General features: G+C 40.7%; 1 protein-coding gene across 5 annotated transcripts in view; it reads left to right on the forward strand.

Annotated features, from left to right (window-relative positions):
* CTNNA2 (catenin alpha 2) overlaps positions 1–21,351 on the forward strand; it is a 1,837,255-nt gene that overhangs the window by 1,682,268 nt on the left and 133,636 nt on the right. For all 5 annotated transcript variants that reach the window (XM_075855957.1, XM_075855967.1, XM_075855939.1 and 2 more), the window contains 2 exons: positions 4,168–4,349; positions 8,512–8,617. In XM_075855957.1, the coding sequence (XP_075712072.1) occupies positions 4,168–4,349; positions 8,512–8,617 (288 nt within the window). The remainder of the gene's footprint in view (positions 1–4,167; positions 4,350–8,511; positions 8,618–21,351) is intronic.

Here is a 21,351-nt window from a genome sequence, read left to right on the forward strand (position 1 = left end):
GGGGATAAAAAGGTCTTTCTATGTTCAAATCATTGTTGAATGTTGCCATCTGGATTTCAGAGTCATGCATTAATATAGTATTTCATGCACATCTAACAAGTTTAGGGTGTATAAAAGAATTAGGCAATTTGACACGCCTGCTATTCTTGCTAGGGAGCCATTAACAGGCAGTGACCATATTTCCCATTTTTCCGGTCTGTATTTAAATATTTTAGACATCTATACAACTTTTCTGGTACCAATAATTATTCAAGTATTTCCAATGTCAACAAAACCGGATAACACACACCTCAAGTCATTCCATGGTTCTATTTTTCTTCCATAAATCAGTAGTACGTGTGAATATATGAAACATTTTCATAGACCTTATTAGAGGATAGGGGCCTCTTCATCACTTTCCAGCAGCCTGGAATTTCCCTTGTCCTGCCTTAAGGCTCTCTGTAAATACTCAGAAACCCTTAGCCCCCGAAAATCTGTTTAGGGTACAATAGTAAATAGTAGACGTGGGGGAGGAGGGGGATGTGGCTGCAGTATATCTCTCTTAGTGCTTGTGAGATTGTTTGCTGTGAGAGGGGGGAGGGAGCTTCAGGGAGATGACATCGCATTGGCTTAGTGCATAGAACAGCAATTACAACACACCAGGAAGAGCCCATATGCTTTGCAAGCATGAAATGGGAATTTGGTGGCCAATAGTTGTTTTTAATAGAACCAGAAGCTTATATGGACTGGAGGAGTAGTTAGGTGGAGCAGTTGGGTTTCTAGGGTGTAATGTTATATGGGTGCTTACAGCATCAAATTGAGGTTCCTATGGACCGGCAGAGGAAATTATTTTAAGTTCCCACCATCCTTCCATCTATACAGTATATACGCACCTCCATTTTTATTAACTTTATCATTTTTGTTGTTATCACTGTACACACTGGACACATCATCAATAAGATCTAATAGGTTATTTGTGAAGTATCCTATAAGAAATAGACCCCATTGGCAAGTAAGTGGCTACAAAAATCAGCTCCAAATAGAGTTGTCTTCTGATTGTCCTCTTGTATTAGGTAGTGGGACCCATTATAGTTTAAGAACCTGAGGCTACTGGAGTATCCTTTAAAATTTTGATGGGCCTGACCGATCCTGGGTTCTTATGTTTGGACTGAGGTTCAGGGACATGTTGTGGACGGACATTGATGACCTCACTGCTACTCCTGCACCGGCACTCACTTAGCACCTTCCTAGTTCGCAGTTCTTTTGTAACAGGAAGCTTCTTAATGATCCAAGATTTTCTTCCCATTGTCTGTTATGACAGAATCTCGTTACACTGTATCAGTGCTGATGTATGAATAGTATTTGCCCACACAGAAGCAGTAATAGAAATCAGTACAGTAAGATAATATCTGTGGTACAATAGAAAGTGTTGTTTTATTAAAATCATATTTGTTAAAATGTTTTCCATAATGAAGAATAATTTAATTAAAGTGAAATGATTGTGTTTTAATTGTTCGGCAATAAGCTGCCGTTCTGATGTGACATTATTATGATGCTGTATGCGGGAACAAGCTATGGTAGTGTCTTTCTATCTTTCTTTCTTTCTTTCTTTCTTTCTTTCTTTCTTTCTTTTCCTTACTTTCTTTTCCTTTCTTCTTTCTTTCTATCTTTCTTTCTTTCTTTCTTCCTTCCATTCTCTCTCTCTTTCTTTCCCTTCTTTATTTCCCTTATTTATTTTTCTTTCTTTCTTTCTTTTTCTTTCTTTCCCTACATTCTTTCCCTCCCCCTCCCAGCCTCTCTTTTTCCCTCTCTCACACTTGCTTTCTTTCTCTCTCTCTTTTTCTGCCTTTTTTTCCCTTCTTAACCTCCCTCTCTTACTCTCTCTAGCTCTCCCCTCCCTTCTTCTCTTTCTCTCTCTCTCTCTCTCTCTCTCTCTCTCTCGTCCTACTCGTCTCCCTCTTCCTTCTTTCTCTTTTGGTCTCTAACTCTCCTTCTTTCTTTCTTTCTTTCTTTTATTCATTCTTTCTTTTGTTTCCTTTCTTTTTCTTACTTTCTTTTCTTTTCCTTTCCTTTTTTTCTTTCTTTCTTTCTTTCTTTCTTTCTTTCTTTCTTTCTTTCTTTCTTTCTTTCTTTCTTTCTTTCTTTCTTTCTTTCTTTCTTTTCCTTCCTTCCTTTCTTTCTTTTTCTTTCTTTTTTTCTTTCTTTCTCTCTTTCATTGTTTCTTTCTTTCTTTCCCTTTATTTTTATTACATTCTTTCTTTAATTTTCTTTCTTTCTTTCTTTCTTTCTTTCTTTCTTTCTTTCTTTCTTTCTTTCTTTCTTTCTTTCTTTCTTTCTTTCTTTCTTTCTTTCTTTCTTTCTTCCTTCCTTTCTCTCTCTATCTCTCTTTCTTTCCCTTCTTTCTTTCTTTCTTTCTTTCTTTCTTTCTTTCTTTCTTTCTTTCTTTCTTTCTTTCTTTCTTTCTTTCTTTCTTTCTTTCTTTCTCTCTCTAGCTCTCCCCTCCCTTCTTCCCTCTCTCTTTCTCACTCGTCCTACTCGTCTCCCTCTTCCTTCTTTCTCTTTTGCTCTCTAATTCTCTTTTTTTATCTTGCTCACTCTCTTTTGCTATCTCTCGTTCCCTTTCCTTTCTTCTCACCCTTTCTCTCTATCTCTCTCTTTCTCTCACTCTCTCGTGTACGCTCTCTCTTTGTCTCTCTCTCTTTCTTTTGCTCAGTCTCTTCATCTCATCTTGCCTCCCCTACTCTACCTCTCACACTGTCTCTCTTTTTCACTCTCCCTGCTTACTCCTTAACCTCCACCAATTCCCTTCTCTAACATGTACCCTCTCTTATATGCTCTCTCTTTTCTTTCTTGCTCACCCTCTCCCTCCCCTTCCCTCTCACTCTTTCTCTTCCTCTCTCTTTCCATCTGATCCTGTGTCTCTTATGTATATATCTTCTCTACTGCTCTTTTTTTTTTATCATGGATAGAAAGTTTTCACAGTAGTCATAAGGGTTGCAGAAGTTGCAATTGCATCTGGACTCCCAAGTCTATGGGGGGGGGGGCACACAGGCAGCAGATCTATAGGTGGCAAATAGATTCATATTGTTAATAGGACACTGATACAATCCCTCTTTATGAAGGTATAAGTGGGAGCATTACATTTTAGTTTGATAATATAAAACTGCATAATATTCCAGAATCTTGCAATGGTAAAATGGAAAAACCAATGTGGTGACAGATTAACTTGTTAGATTTAAACTTTGTTCTTGTTCCATAAGGATACATAGACTTAAAGAGTAAGGGTATGTTCACACGGAGTGTTTTCAGACATTTTTTGGGCCGTAAACGTCCCGAAAAATGGCTGAAAAACCGGGAGCAGAACGCCTCCAAACATCTGCCCATTAATTTCAATGGTAAAAACGGCATTCTGTTCCGACGGGGCATTTTTATGTGGCCATTTTTCAAATGGCCGCGTAAAAAAACGGCCACAAAAAAGAAGTGCATGTCACTTCTTCAGCCGTTTTTGGAGCCATTTTTCATAGTCTCTATAGAAAAACAGCTCCAAAAACGGCCGTAATAAACGCAGTGAAAATCGTGAGCGGCTTAAAAAACTTCTGAAAATCAGGAGCTGTTTTCCCTTGAAAACACCTCCGTATTTTCAGACGTTTTTTATTTTGCGTGTGCACATACCCTAACTACACTTTCATCAAATTGTTGATATGTCATAGAAACATATCAAAAAGTTTGGATTAGTGGGGGTCCAGGTGCTGAGACCTTCACCGTTGCTGAAACGAAGGTGCATTAGTGCTCAGCTGAGTGCTTTGCTCCTTCGGCTGTGATCAGCGCTCCTTCTAATGCTAAAGATGGCTCTCATAGACATTCCATGTGAGCCGTCTTCAGCCTGATGATGAGCGCAGAGTACAAAGCCGAAAGAGCAAAGCCCTCAGCTGAGCGCTAATGCACCTTAGTTTCAGCAACCGGATACTGAGACCCCAAACTTTTGACATGTTTCTATGTCATATCAACAGTTTGATGAAAGTTTAGTTCCTATTTAAGCCATGAAAGAAAAACTTTAGGTCCCACCATAATTTTACCTACACTTAATACCCTTTTTATCTATAACTTGTTCATTATGTTTCATCACATGACTATACTAATAATATAAAGAATATCAGTTAAAAAAAATTATGCCATTGCATCTTTTAGGCAATCATGGCTCAGCTCCCACAAGAAGAAAAGGCCAAAATTGCAGAGCAGGTAGAGATCTTCCATCAAGAGAAAAGCAAACTGGATGCCGAAGTTGCCAAGTGGGATGACAGCGGCAATGACATCATTGTGTTGGCCAAACAAATGTGTATGATCATGATGGAGATGACTGATTTCACTAGGTAAGTATCAAATAAAGTATCCATGATGCAAATATTTGGTGTGAAGTCAGAGAAGGTGCCGAGTGCAGTTATTGATTGGGTTGGTAATTGTAGATTTGTGAACAGATATATGGAGAAGTCAAATTGAAGAGTTCTAGCTGATGAGTCGTCAGTGGAAGATCAATAAGTCTTGTATTGGAGTTAAAGATACATATAAGACCAAAGTATTCAAAAGCTTAAGGATTGGATGGGCCAGCAAGCCATCTAAAGTATATAATGACCTCCAACTATCCCCAGTATCAGATGTTGGGGCAAAGAAGGGGTTGCATTTTTGGTACAGCTGGAGAGACATATATTGGAGACCAATGATTTAGAGTATAATGCCAATCATACAGACAGAATACTATATGGACATGCTATTCACCCACATGGGAAATCATCTCTGGATTCTGATCTATAGCCCTCAAGGGTATAGATGTCATAGAAGCAATCAATTCTGCAAATATGGGGCAGATGGAAAAGGGAGTCGTTGGGTGCTAGCTCAGAATGAAGGAGGGGTGGACCTTAGCTCAGGATGGCTCTATTCCCTTTCTCCATTGTAAATCTTTTCAGGGCTGCCTTCTCCATCGGCAGTTAAATGTTAGGGCAACATATTTATGTCCACGCTGGAGATCATGTAATCCATTATAAGAGGCCACACAAGTCTTTCTTAGGAAGGTTTATTATGGTGGCACAACCTGCACCAAGAGGAGTACCCTAGTTTGAATTTTACCATGAGGGTCCTTCTACTTTATTCAACCCTGAACACTAAAAGTCAATAAAGACCACTATCTATGGGGTATAACCCAAACAGTTCTCAGCAATCCAATCGTACCTTTGACTGGCAGGAGTCGAAAATAAAAAGAAATCCAGGAAACAAGCTTTAAAGCCATGAGTGGAGAAGTCTATGAGGGAAGATAGTCAAGGTGACTAGACGAAATGTGACTTCTGCAAAAATAACTAGAGCCTAATAGACGTACAGATGTGTCCTCCCTTACTTTCTTTCTAAAACCCAACATAACCCGAGATGTATGGCGTGAGATGTTAAATAACAAGGTAAAAAATGTATACCTCCAACGTATGCCTCCGACCGATGCACGTAGACTCCCATGTGAAAAAACGTATACGTTACTAGATAGCTGTTATGGATGCCGTCCGTCAGTCGTATGTCAGACACAAACTATCATGTTTAAATTAAGTATACGTTTAACATATACATTTTGTTAATGGATGGTGCAAGAGTTTATTACATTTTTATCATTACAAATTGTATAACTTAACGCAATAAAAAAAAGAAAAGAAGGGTGGACACATCTGAAGGTGCCGTAACAATATTATATCAACAGTAATCTTTCTAACTAAAGAAATGGAAATGAATAATAGCACAAAAATAGGCCCAGCAGAAGTACTTTTCGTATAAAATTTAGAGAGGTACGCCATAATTATGTCTCGTTGACCCGGTATAAATACTGATCACTTGTTCTTTCTCTGTAATTGGCACAATTGGATTCGTGAAGTGGGAACGCTCTGTACCGCAAAGAGCAAACAAACCATATATTGTTTTCGGAATGACTCATATTCTCTATACAATGAAGAAAAATAAAAACATATGTAGAAGTTTCTATCCACCCGTGTAATCATGTAATCCATCCGAGTGATCAATTACACAGGATTTAACTTTTTTTTTTTAGAGTCAAATAGTTATAGACTCACCAGTTCTTACCCCCTCCCCTGATCAAACAAAAAAAAAAACACTTGAAATAATGATGAGTTGTTAATTTCTTAAGAAAAAGAAAACCTGTGTCGGGGTTACATTGCCCTTGATCCCCATATCCTCTCCTGATGGCACATTAATAGTATGCAATAGTAGCATTTCAGTAATGGGACCAGGGGCGTAACTATCAGGGTAGCAGATATAGCAGCTTCTATGTTGTTCATATCCTAAAGAGAGTATCAACGGTAAGGTAGGAGTAGAGATAAAGTGTGTAGAAAATAAGTGTGCAAGAGGAAAAGGCAGGGATGTAGCTAGAAGAAGGGCTGATGGGGCATGTGCCCCAAGTTTTGGGTGCCCGGGGGTTGCCAAAAACCAACGGTGACTTAGCCAGGTTATTTAAATGCAGGGCTAGGGCAAGAAACTTCATCTTTACACCGGATGAAGGAAAGCCAAGCTGTAGAGAACCGAGAGAGTCAAGGAAGGATTAAATATGCAAGGAACCAAAGGGCTGTAGACACTTTCACAGAACTCACCTTTTTGAATAAGTTGGACCCCATTCAAGTTTTTTGTAAGCCGCCCGATGATTACTTGCTATGTCACTGAATGGGACCACGCTAATCTCCAAAGTGTGAAATCCAGTATGTCTATGCAGCTATCTGACCTCATTTGAGTTTCTGGGTCTGGGTCTTCATAAGAAAATGCCCTTCCTTATGCCCTGGCAGTTCAGTGTTGTCATAGGGACATTATATGGTACAAATCCGTTTTCATATCAATGTCTGCACCCTTTAATTTAGATTTGGACATTGATGTGGCAGTCTATTTGAATGTAGACAGTGGATGGGATGACAGGGCACAGACACAAAAGCTTATCTCTTAGGCCCTATGCACACGACCGTGCTTGGAATCACGGTCTGTAATTACAAACACGGTTGACCGCGGACAGTCATCCGCATTTGCAGGCCGTGCTCCCAATATAAAGTATGGGAGCACGGTTTGTAAAATAAAAAAATAGGACATGTCCTATTTTTTACGGAAGGTTTCTATGGCACGGACACCTTCCCGTAAATATACCGGAAGGTGTCCGTTGGCCATAGAAATTAAAGGGTCTGTAATTACAGATCATAATTACGGTCCGCAAAAATGGACGATTTTACGGTCGTGTGCATGGGGCCTTAGGTGGCCATTAACCTTAGGCAATGAAAATGCTACACTAAGAGGCTTATGGGAGATAATGATCCTATCAATACTTTAATATGATCATAATATACTGTTATGAAATATTTTACAATAGATATCTGATATAAAGTATCAGCTTTAAAGGTTTCCCTTTTTCATGAACAGGAGAATTGGTTTTCAAAATTGGATAGCTGCTTATCAATAAAGGTCGACCGTAATACAATGATTGACACCATCAACACCAGAGACATGAGGAAGTGTATAATTTAGAAAGAGTTTACGTTCTAAGATCTGGAACAGTATGGTGACCCATCAATTGTGTCCCTTATTGATTAAGCATGTCTTACAAGGCGTAAACACATCTGCAAATGGCCATTACTACTATTACATTGACTTATTGGACACTAAAAGATACACAAGTACATGCATTACATCTTGTAGTAATTCATTAAATGGGTTCTCCGCTTTGGACAATCCCTACTTCTTAGACATTTCCATTAACAATAAGCAGATCACAATGTGTCCCCCTGTTGGAACCCCCAGTGATCAGCTGTAATCTGTGGGTAAAACTTGGCAGTAAGTGTTCAATTTCCCTGCAGCGCAGCCACAGGAAAAATGAAGCATTACACAGTGTCTATTCATATCAATATGTTGTCTGTGTAATACAGGACAGGTCCTCCAAAACAAGAAACACTCTTTGTAACCGCTCTCCACTTTGGTCAAGAGATGAGGATCCTGAACAGAGGACCCCCCTCTATTAATCCAGAATTTCCTAATAGGGTGTATGAAGATAGGTTTTCAAAACAGAACTAATTCTTTAATTAAAGACAGCACATACTATACATGGGTCGCTTCTGACCGCTGCCGCTGAGACCATTTGCCAACACGTGTCCTGGACCCAGTAGGCTAAGCATCAAGATTTGGCCCAGAAATGTCTATTTAAAATGTTATATTCCAACAGGGCTGTCTCCTTAATGAGCACTTAAAAATGTACATACTATTTAATATAATTCATGAGCTTGAAGAAGCTATCAAACTAAATTGCTGGCGAGGAGCTTTAGATAAGAGCGGAAGTTGGCAAATGCCTTCCTTTATTCAGCTTGACTTTAGAAGGTGAACTTATAGTAAATTACAAATCATTTATTTAATTGGTAAGAAGGGTAAGAAGAATAAAATCAATGACCGAGGTAGTTCAGTCCGGGTGGTTATTTTAGTCATTTAATTGAATTGCAATTACACTATTTTTTTTTGTAGAGGGAAAGGTCCACTAAAGAACACATCTGATGTGATTAACGCGGCCAAGAAGATTGCAGAAGCCGGCTCCAGGATGGACAAGCTGGCACGTGCCGTTGCTGATCAGGTAAGACTCCTCGAGGTTTAAGAAAACTCATAATTTGTGTTGGAGCTGTTGGCATGACTATTCTGATTTATTGAATGGAGCTTCTATAGGGGGAGGGACAGTTATGCACAATTGCGTAAACCTGAGGGAAATTAGGGACTATTCAACTACCTCCTCTGTAGTAATAATAATAAGACTATTTCTGTCTTCCATTATCAATAAGGGCATATGTACCATAGAGACAAACCTTGGGGCTGCTATGGGGTCCTAAAAGAGAAGGGTCCAGTCCTGGATTGTAGGTGGGATGGTAGTCAAAGTATTTCTTTAAGAAACCTACTTTAATGAAAATAAACTACTGTATTCGTATATGTTCTTGCACCCTATTAACAGTGGATTACCTATGGTATCAGTACTTTTTTTTCTTATAATATATATTTTAAAAACTATTTGCTGAAAAAACACTTTTTACTGTTGTTCAAATAATAAGATTTCTAACAGCAGGAGAGGAATGTGTGGATTTTGTAGGGGGCAGTGACCTGCCCACTCATGGGATGATGTTATTAAGTACAGTACAATATGAAATGTGATAGGGGGCATGTCAAAATGTGAGGAGGGGTATAGAGAAAAATTTGAGGGGATAGTCTGAGAGCTAGTAGAAGGGGTAGGGTTCCCAGTAGCACTGAATATTTCCAGAGAGGAGTGTGTTGATCTTGTGGGGGAAAGTGACCTCATGTGCAGATGTTAGTTAGATCAGGATTGTATGTGACAGGGGCCATGTCATGAGGAGGGGAAAGGAGATACTGGGAATTCTTAAGGCCCGATTACATGGGCCAATGAGCAGGCAAATGAGAGTTCATATGAAAACGCTCGGTCATTGGCTGATCTGCTCTTTTATGCAGAATTAAAGTCATCATTGTCAGCAGCGCATCTCCCTGTGTAAACAGGGAGATGCGCTGCTGAAATGATGAAAATATATGGTGATAAGTGATCATAGTAACGAGCGCTCTTCCCTATACATATTGTCACGTTGGGTACTTGGACCCACTGGGCTGTACCGCCTTGACGGTATGGCAGCTGGCCAACAGGACACAGGTCACAGTCTATAGTTCATATAGTGTATCTGTGGTAGCTCAGACAGTAACAAGACAGGCTCGGCTGGGACTAAGCAGCAGGCAGGCAGCAGGCAGGCACGAGGCGTGGTGTAGCAGGACAGGTGTGGTACTCAGCACAGCACGACTTCAGCTCAGCACAGCACTTGACCAGGATAACACGGGATACAGGTTACAGGTAGCAGGAACGGGAAACACTGGGAACTGGAAAACACTTAGGAGGCCATTTGCATAGACAGACTAGGCTAACGACAACAAGGTTCAGGTAAGGCAGGAAGGGGCTGGGCCCCTCTTATAGCCCAGAGCGCTCATGGGCTAATTTTGTACTTAATGTCAGGTGCGCGTGCTGGCCCTTTAAGAGCGAGCACGAGCCAGGAGAAGCGGAAGTGAGCGCTGGCGTTTCCTAAGGAGGAGATGGGGACCAGCGCTCACAGTTCCATGGCTGTGGGCGTCAGGAGGTGAGTGAGCCTGACGGCCCGCGGCCATGGGCATGACACATCCAATAATTTCTCAGTGTGAAAGGAGCAAACGAGCGCCGATCATGAGCTGTCTCATTGATCGGCGCTCGTTTACAAGGCCCATGTTGGGCCATTAGTATCCTTAGTCATAGCACTGATTATTTCAGGAGATAATTGTGCTGATCTTATGGGGACAGTGTACTCGTCTGAAGACAGGGTCCTATGTAACAGGGGCAGTGAATGATGTCAGGAGGTAATTCAATAGATTGATGTATGTAGATGGAATAAGGCCCCCAAGCAGAATCTATTGATAAAGACCATAATGTGAAATCCACTTGTTTTAGGAGAATATAGCTTATAAATCCTGCTCGTGTATATTTCATTTTTTCCTTTACTGAAAATAAATATATAACACAAATAATATTTTTTTTTTATTCTTTAAATAATTGAATTTTTCATACCGTACACAAGGGCGATTGTTTCTCCTGTCAACAAAAACTTTCAAAAGAAAATTAATCAATAACCAACATTTCTCTAGACTTCAAAACATCTTCCTATGAAATAAGCACATTACCGTCTGTGATTGCAATTCTGGGATTTCACCGACAATGCTCAATGGCATATTGAACTTTCTTCTTACATGTAGGTAACGTTCATTGTGTTGAGCGTGGTAATGCAGAGTTTCACATATCTGCTGATTCCATCAAATTATCCACTTTTTTTTCTACTGCAAAATACATGAAGATACAGAAGGTTTATTAGCTGTGACTAGTATTAATAAGAGCTACCCTTAAAGAGGTTTCTTATGATTTTACATAGAATAGTCCATTAATGTATAATCATGAGTATTTAACCCACGATCACCTGAACTCCGCAACCACTTCAGCGCCGTACCCGTTACAGCAATGTCCATACACATGCAGCATTTAAGCAAACGAGGCTGAGCTGCAGAACCAGACACACTAGCATGAACGGGTTGTCCCGGTATTGCAGTGAAGGCTTCTCGTTGGGAGTCCTGGGAGCTGGACCGCCACTGATCACATATTGATATTCTTACAAAATATATGAAATGACCTAATGATGACTTAAGAAAATTCAATAGTGATAGAGTGACGGACTGAAAGTGGCCTGACCCCCCCCCCCCCCCGGCTTTAAAATCAGTTTTTTTGTTTTTTTTTTTCATGCACAATGTATTGCACTCAAATTTTGGGAATATTATAACGGACTGAGAAATCATGGGCCCCTTCTGGCCATAGGACCTGAGGCATTGTCCTAATGACCGAATAGTCAGTCCACCCGTGTCATCAGATGTCTGTCTGCATATCAACTAAAGCTAGGCAAAATCACAGTATTCCCCCTTTTCTGATAAAAAGCGATTATGTTTTCTCATTAAACCATAGCTCACAAAATCAGAAAGATTAAAAATACCCCAAATTTTTTTTATATTTTTTCTACCTTTTTTTTCTTGAAGCTTTGTCTAATTCATTTTCCAACCTACCACTTTAAGAGGATAATTTTTTAAATACAGATGCACAGATAACAAACGCTCATTATCTATTATATCAGCAGAACTATCCAGACTTTACAAAGTTTAAAAATACGCTGCGGAAATACAAGGCAAATACGCCACGTGTAACAGCACCCTAAGGCCTCATTTACACGAACGTGATATACGTCCGTGCGACGCGCATGCTTTTCACGCGGGTCGCACGGACCTATACAAGTCTATGGGGGCATGCAGACAGTCCGTGAGTTTTGCTCAGCGTGAGTGCGCTGAAAAAAACTCACGACATGTTCTACATTTCTGCGTTTTTCGCGCATCACGCACCCATTGAAGTCAATGGGTGCGTGAAAACCACGAAGGTCGCACGGAAGCACTTCCGTGCGAACTGCGTGATTTGCGCAAGAGCTGTCAAACTCTGAATGTAAACAGAAAAACACCACGTGCTTTTCTGTTTACAAACATCCAAACGGAGTGTCTTAGAGATGAGCGAACCGAACTTCACCGGGTTCGGCCGAACTCGTTTTGACCGAACCCAGCAAAAAATGTTCCGGTACGCGACGTTAGGAAACAGTCACTGTCCAGGGTGCTGAAAGAGTTAAACTGGTTCAGCACCCTGGACAGTGACTTCCGATCCCAATATACATGAACGTGTAAAAAAAAAAAAGAAGTTCTGACTTACCGATAACTCCCGACTTCTTCCTCCAGTCTGACCTCCCGGGATGACAATTCAGTCCAAGTGACAGCTGCAGCCAATTACAGGCTAAGCACAGGCTGCAGCTAATCACAGGCTGCAGCGGTCACATGGACTGCCGCGTCATCCAGGGAGGTGGGGCCGGATGTCAAGAGAGGGACGCGTCACCAAGGCAACGGCCGGGAGACCGGACTGGAGGAAGCGGGAAGTTCTTGGTAAGTATGAACGTCTTTTTTTTATTCACAGGTTGGTGTATATTCTAATCGGAATTCACTGTCGAGGGTGCTGAAAGAGTTACTGCCGATCAGTTAACTCTTTCAGCACCCTGGACAGTGACTGACGACGACTAGCCTCATCTCTATGATGGCGGCTGCGCGAAAATCACGCAGCCGCGCATCATACACTGATGACAAGTGACTGTTGCGCACTCAAAACGCTGCATTTTTTTGCGTGCGCAAAATGCACACGCTCGTGTAAATGAGGCCTAAGGCTGGGTTCACACGAGCATGTCCCGGACCGAACACAGTGCAGGGAGTCGGGCTCCTAGCATCATAGTTATGTACGACACTAGGAGTCCCTGCCTCGCTGCGGGACAGCTGTCCCGTACTGAAAACATGATTACAGTACGGGACAGTTGTCCCGCAGCGAGGCAGGGACTCCTAGCATCGTACATAACTATGATGCTAGGAGCCTGGCTCCCTGCACTGTGTTCGGTCCGGGATTAGCGGCCGAAATACGTTCCGTCCATTACGGACGTAACATGATCGTATGAATCCAGCCTTAGGCTGGTTACAATGTCCACTAGGAAAAATATTCTGCAACTCAGCCAGATTTTTTGCGTTACGGAATATTTTTCCTATTGGATTACATTATATCATCTGAAAAAATACGCTGCGTCAATACGAGGAAAATACGTCACATATGACTCCAGCCTTACACACATTAAAAACGACTGCACAACTTCCTGTAAAGATTAATGCTTAATGTGGAAAAGTATAATCATTGGTTTAAGTTGACTGACTGTGTAAAAGGATTAGAAAACTTGGATATCATTCTATCTAACTATAAATATTTGAGGCCAGGCTGACCAAAAAAAAATAATAATAATAATACATAGCCTCTCTATAATTAATAGATGCCACAAACATAGTCAAGTAATTGCCTACATCAATTTCTAAAAATAAATAGTAAAAAAAAAATTTATGAATTTAATGTAATAAAATAAAACGTATAATACATTAAAAAAATATAACAATAAAATATAAATAACTAAATAAATAAAAACAGACACGGAAGAAGACACAGCAAAAGTTTTTGGCAATCAAAAAAAATTCTTATACATCTGAATAATTAAATATTGTCAATTAATTTTAATAATAATTTTTCTTATTTCATCTTAATGCTTGAGCGGTCTGGCTGAAAAATGACAAAATGAAATGCGAAAAAAAAAAAAAATGAAGATGTCATAAAGATGAGTAATTGGCAAGAAAAAAATAATCGAATAAATAATTTGATTTGTTGCTAATTCTCTAATTAGTTGAATATCAATTCAAATGTTATCAATTTTAATTGTTACATTTATTTTTGATAAATACAATAAATATATGAAATAAAAAATAAATAAAATGAAAAAATTTCTCAGGAATATTTATATTTGTTTATCTGAATTTTAATTCTCACTTTATCCTACTGTATTATTTTCAGCTTCTCGTTTTATTTCATCATTTATGTGATTTAGCCAGAAAACCTTCTTCTAATTTAATGTAACAAACAGAAGAAGCAAAAAGTAAGAGTTAGTGAACAGCAACAAGATGTTTGGAGCATTATCCAGGCAGGTGGCTGAATACAGTACTTGTTATGAGTCAGCGCAACCCCACTGATAAAGCTTCTTTGGTACTGCGAGTGCGGAGAAATCAAATCTTATAAGTGTTAATTGACACTTACATTAACGACTCCATATAAACATCCAGATAGCGTAAGCTGATTAGGAAGGAAGGATAGTGTTTACACCCCGGGTAGACAAAACAGGATTTTTTTTTGATCTCTGTTAATTTTTATTGTGAGTTCTTAACGAAAAACTGCACCTAGGGGGTGACCTCTTCCGTGACTTGTCCTTATTCTGTTTACTTGAATATATAATAAGCGTAATGGATTGAGGTCCACCTCGGAAGTCTACATTAAGCCTTGAAGCTTCTTGATTCCTTCTTGATTGCCGCTAAAGTTTCCGTTTTTTACTGTAAAATTACCATGGCAACCCAGCGCCAGAATCATCTTTGTCTTCGTTTCCACAACTACTGCTGTGTACTCTATCTAGCTTAATGTATGCATTTGCTATTTTCAAACTGTATCGTCTTCTTAATGCCATGTGCTTGGCTGGTGTCTCTTCATGGAATTTTGCAGCCTCAAGATTCTGGCTGCAAACATTAACTTTAATGGCACTTAACATCTGTTCTGTAATATATCCGGCCACCCTCCCAGTTTAATATCAAGTGAAATGGTAATTGCCAGATAGGTAGGTCTATCGGTGCATTCATGGCACGAGAGAATGTACGAAAAAGTGGGACGTTAAGCTCGTAAAGTTTGCTTACTCTTCGATTCTTGATGATGTTTAAGAGGGTGTTAGGTTTACAGTATTAGGGTAATGTAAGTGGTTTTTAAAAGCCTTGTGCTCAGCTCCATTTTGTGTTCTGATTTAAAATCGACACTAAAAACCTTTTTAAGATACCACATACGGAGAGATGAAGAATATTTCTCTATATGACAGGGGATTAAGCGAGCTGATTAAATTCTTAAATTGGTCCATTTTAGTCAGCTCCTCTCCTAATGGTAGGCGGAAGATTTTCTATAAAAGCTTAATATGAGGAGCACTCTACTGATACTTACCCCCCTCCTCTCCTCCGTTCATTCTCCGACCTGTGCCAAAGACAGATAAAACATGAAAACAGTTCAAGATGTTTTCAGTGAAAAACTTTTAGAGGAAAAAATAAATATGCTAAGAAAAATTGAGACCATTATCGAGAGTCAGATTCAAGACACAGCCATAGAGGGCATCCTCTTATTAATTGACAAGGGCTATCTGAGCTGCTTATTCTAGAATCCTAGTAAGTAGTGGAGGGATATTCTATTGAGGTTGCACCGGAATAAAATAATTTGTAATATTTTTGAATTGGAATGTTTTTGACAGTACTATAAATGGTGCATGTATTGGGTATTATCCAGGGGTACATTGAGTTCACCATTGGAAATTATTCTCGCTTCACCTACCGTATACTGAACAAGCGTATGTTCACTTTGAATTGCATTGTAGTTCGACTGTTTAATATAATGAAGACGGACACATGGGTTATAAGTAGTAGATCAAAAATGATGTTCTCTGCTGAAGCTCATGAGCCCTCTTGCGGCTGGACTTCTTTATTGGAGTCTGGGACTTCTGTAAACTTTTCTTCTTTTCTGGTAGGCCTATCTATAGATGGTGACAGATACCAAGCAATCACTTGGTGCCTGCCACCTTCTGTAGGAACCAGTAGTTATTCTGGTACTTTGTTTCAAATATAACATCTGTTATTCACTAGACAATACAACAAACTTTGGTTTGGCCCTTAATTGGTTACCATGTATGGTTTTAAATATGGTTATAGAACTTGGATTAAATTTTTTCTATAATGGCATCGAGGGAAGACCACTCAGGAGCAGTAAAAAGGAGTAATAGTTGGTTCATGTTATACTAAGTTGGTTAAATATTAACAAATTAAAACAGGTTTACTTGGTGGTTAGGGAGTTTACAGTATATGCTGGTTCCAAATGGATCACAAACACTACATAGGATTTGCATCATTGTGTATTCATACGTTATTGTATATGAGGATCGGTGACCTCCATTTTATCAGCCACATGTCAAACCACAATGATCAAAGTTTAACCTGGACATGTTATGAGTTTGAAAGTCCTTGAACTGTATGTATTTACCAAGCAGATGTTCAGTCTGGGTCTCCAGATCTGAAAAGTACCAACAAATATGGATAGAAGATAGAGATGGTAGAATTGATTCATCAATATTCCGAACAAATCTAAATGAACTACATTTTGGAGAATCCATAAAGAACAGAAAGCAAAGCCCGTCTATAAATAAAGCATTGACATTTGTCAAAAACAAATTTTCAGTTGTGTTGAAAGTCATGACTCATGAGCAATCCCAATATTAGTTTTATAGATCAATAAACCACTTGTCACATTGTGCCTGAACATCATTTTCTACTTGTTAAACCATCAAAACCATCAGGCTGCAAAATGACAGAAGCAATGATGAAAATTTCTCAAACATCCGAGCTAGACACAAAGACACAGAATGAAATGTGGTAGAAAAGGGAACACATTTATTATAGTAAGACCTAGTTGGAAGAATTTCACATTTCCCCACTCTCCTATGCTATATGTTAGCATCCTATAGACCAGTGGTGGTCAGCATACCACATTATTGAAGCCTCTGATGCAGTCCCTGATCATCCAAGGGCCACACATTACATTATTCATTGCCTCACTTTCCCTGTTTGCAGTGGAGAGTTGGCACATTTTACGGAAACCATCTAGTGAGTGCGTTCTATCCAAAGGTGTAGCTAGTGGGGGGCAAGGGGGGCAGTGGCCACGGTGATGGTGGGGCCCAGGGCCATTCCCGCAGTGGTAACATGTTTCGGTTTCAACTGTATCTGCGTCCTCAGGACATAGTAGGATATAGTGGAATCCAATGCTAGAGCAGGGAGTGGATGGCTCCTTGCTCCAGCATTCACTATGTAATGCCGGACGTGAGTGGCTCGGTGCAGACAGTCGCAATGTAGTGCCGTCATTTTGTCTGTCTGGACTGGGCCACACACTTTAGCACAGACCAAAGGAGCAGAGGGATCTCCTCCACTCGTCGTGGGAACGGAGATAGGTGAATATTTTGTATTTTTTTTTTATTAGGCACTATGGGGGCATTATACTGGGTATGGGGGACCATTATGCTGTGTGGGGGCAGGCATGGGGGCATTATTCTGTATGGGAGCAGCTATGGGGCATTATACTGTATGATGGCAGCTATGGGAGAATTATACTGTATTGGGGCAACTATGGGGCATTATACTGTATGACTGTATGGGGCAGCTAAGGGGTATTATACTGTTTGGCGGCAGCTATGGGCATTATACTGTATGGAGGAAGCTATGGGGCATTATACTGTGTGGGAGGCACTATGGGAGCATTATACTGTGTGGGATGCACTATGGGGGCATTATACTGTATGGGGACAGCTAAGGGGTCATTGTACTTTCTGGGGGCAGTTATGTGGGCATTATTTTGTGTGGAGGGGCAGCTTTAGTGGCATTATACTGTGTGGGGGCCCGCTAGGTTGGGTCCAACTCAGATGTGTTTTCCCCCCCTCTGCTAAAGGCCTAGCTACGCCTCTGGTTCTATCCACTATAGTGAAGAGTTAATATTTGAGTCACTAAATATTTTATATTCTACTTCTTATAGAGTACACAGCTCTGGTGCACACTTTTGCTGCTCAGCTGTTTGCTCTGCACTGCTTTCTACACAAATTGTAGAGCCAAGAGGCTGCAGAGTAAGCGCTTGAGGGCTCCACGTGCTTTCCAAGTCCACCACTGCTATGGGCTGTATTATGTCATTATGAAGTCTGAATTTCACAGACAGCAGGGGCTCATGTGCAAAAACAGTACATGGGCCCCTTGCTCTTCAATAGCTCATCATAAAGCGCCCCTTCCTTATGTCTTGCTAGCAATCTACCAGTAACTTTAAGCTATCAAATTCATTAGGTCAGTCTCTTACATGCAAACTACTAGACAGTAGGAAGCTGCTTTTAAGGTGGCAGTGTGCCCTCTTTTCTACTGGGCCCCTGTGCAGCTGCACAGATTTCACATATGAAATGTCCTGGGATTGACCATTTCACATCCCAAAAAATCAGTCGTATTCGGTTGTGCCATCTCAATTGTTAGCAGTAGAATGGGACATATTGAAGAGCTCCGTGACTCACAATGCTGGACTGTAATAGGAGGCCACATTTCCAATAAGCCAGCTATCATTTTAAAGTACAAAAGTCAAGGCGCAAAAACAATGAAGTGGCAAAGTAGTGGGCAACAAGACTATTGAGTGCTAAGGCACCTGAAACTCATCTATCCTCTGATGCGGCACACATAGGGGGACTTATCATATATTCTACCCCAGCTTTCTGGCGTGGAAAAGTCGCAAATGTAGCAAAAGTGTCAATTTGCACTACATTTTTTGACTTTCGATGCATTTGCACCACTCAGGCCACTTTTACAAAAGTGGGTGGGGCTTAGCGGAAGAGGCGGGGAAGCCCAACACATTTACTAAAATTTACGCCAGAAGCTGGCGTAAATTATAGCAAAAATCTATGCCAACTCCAATCTCCAGAGAGCCCCTGCCTGCAACCTTGTGCACCCCTTCACAGAGTCCATGCCACCTATTGTCTGCCCCTTGCCCCAGCACAGAGCTCCTGCCAGGCTGCCACCAAGTGTCCTCAACCAGCTGTCTACAGAGCCCCAGATTTCTTGTGTCTCCTTGGGTAATGGGGCCCAGAAATTCCTGATGGCAGCCACTTATCTCTGAATAATCAGCAGGTTCTGACTTGAGAATAATATAATAATAATGATAATAGTTATTAATATAATTTGGTACGTAAGATGCTACATAGACAGCGGGTGCCCTAGTTTTGTTCATCTTAGACTTTGATTTATTCTCTCGAACATCAGTTTTCCTGTTTCCATTTCAAACCTACAGTGGATGTGAGAATTGCTTACATGACTAGCCGAGTATTGTCCCAATTTGTAATCTCGTGGGATTTCTATATGTCTAAAGAATATCAGTATCTATTTTATAACCAAACATATAATATAAGCATATATGACATGATTCTTCTGCTTCCCATTACATTTTCTGATTTAAACCACTGTGAAAATGAATAGAGGCCAATAGGAAATACAGATATTATTTTCTACGGTAAAGTCACCCAATAAATGTATTTCCCACAATGCAGGCATGAAGCAGAAAGCTGGAAGAAATAAATTCTTTATACTGCCTTGTCTGTGTGGATAGTATAAATGTAAGCTGCAATACCAAGCCTGACCACATGGTGTGCTGTTAAAAAGAAATGTATCCATGCCTAATTCAAAGCACGCAGCAATCCTTTAGGCAGGTCTTGTACAGTACTCTAAAGCTCCATCTAGTGGTAGAAATATGTATAATTTAGAGATTATATACAGAAGGTACTGTACAGTCTTTTTTTAATTACCCTAGCAAACAGTCACAAAGTAGCTAAAGTGGCCTCTAAAGAAAATAAAATATATATATTTTTGTGTCTACATGAGCAGATCTACAAATTAAGTGGCATATCTCTGACCGTATTCCACACGAGAAGTACCGAAAACATTGCTCCAAGGGGAGAATATGGCCGAATACATAATATCCTTATTATTTTTTTATATGAACACAACCCAAAAAAAATGTATATACCTCAACTGAAGTGCATTAAAGGGGTTGCCACACCTCCCGTTTAATATGGGAGCCACCGTAGCAATCATCTGATTTTTCAGTGGGAAGACGGGGCTAGTCAAATCTAGTATCACACAGAAGCCATTCAGATAATTGGCCATCCATGTAATAAATGGTCAACTCGGGTCCTCCGGACGACTCGTCATTCTGGCTCATAGAGGGACCGTCCTGAATGGGTTAACCACCTCTATAATGGCATATGCGTTTATAGGACATATGGACAACCTCCTTTACACTGTAAACATCTACAACTGTTTCTAACCCACACCAACAGCTCTCCAACCTCGTATTCCCCACTTCTCCAAATTCTGACTTTGACTGGTCATAAGACTGGGGAGTTTTATGATGATAAAAAAAAATTCAAGCGGAAATTAGAGTCTCTGTCACCACATTTTAAGTTCCCTATCTCCTACATAATGTGATCGTCACTGTAATGTAGATTACAGCAGTGTTTTTATTTAGAAAAACAATCATTTTTGACGGAGTTATGACCTATTTTACCTTTATGCTAATGAGTTTCATAATAGACAACTGGGCGTTTTTTATAGCTTTTAACCAAGTGGGCGTTGTAAAGAGGAGTGTATGACCCTGACCAAGGAGTTTATGACGCTGACCACGGAGTTTATGATGCTGACCAAGGAGTTTATGACGCTGACCAAGGAGTTTATGACGCTGACCAAGGAGTTTATGATGCTGACCAAGGACTTTATGACGCTGACCAAGGAGTTTATGACGCTGACCAAGGAGTTTATGACGCTGACCAGTGGCATAACTACCGCTATAGCTATGGCTGCTACAGCGCGATACCACTGAACACTACGGCAGAGCAGGGAGGTATCTCCCCGCTCTGCCATTAAAGGGGTTGTTCCTACATAAGACATGTATCACCTATCCACAGGATAGGGGAAACATGTGTGATCACTGGCAGCGATAGGGAGAACGGGGGACCGAAAGTCCCCTGAAGTTCTCCATGAGAAACCTTGGACTTCCGGGGTCTGTGTCGGCAGCTCCGTAGAAATGAATGGAGCGCCGGTCGCGCTTGTGCGCATGCGTGACCAGTGCTCCTTTCATTTTTCTTGAGCTGCGCAGGCTCCGGAAGTCAGAGGTTAGTCATGGAGAACTTCGGGGGACTTTCGGTCCCCCGTTCTCCCTATCGCTGCCAGCGATCTCACATGTATCCCCTATCCTGTGGATAGGGCATACAAGTCTTTTGTAGGACACACTATAGGTCAGATTTTTTGGGGGGGTTGGGGCTGCATGGCGTTACCTACAGGGGGGGGGCTGTATAGCGTTACCTACAGGGGGGGCTGTATGGCGTTACCTACAGGGGGCGGTATGGTGTTACCTACAGGGGGGGCTGTATGGCGTTACCTACAGGGGGGGCTGTATGGCGTTACCTACAGGGGGCTGTATGATGTTATCTACAGGGGGGC

The sequence above is a fragment of the Rhinoderma darwinii genome, chromosome 1 (genome assembly GCF_050947455.1).
Source record: "Rhinoderma darwinii isolate aRhiDar2 chromosome 1, aRhiDar2.hap1, whole genome shotgun sequence".
Classification (NCBI taxonomy): domain Eukaryota; kingdom Metazoa; phylum Chordata; class Amphibia; order Anura; family Rhinodermatidae; genus Rhinoderma; species Rhinoderma darwinii.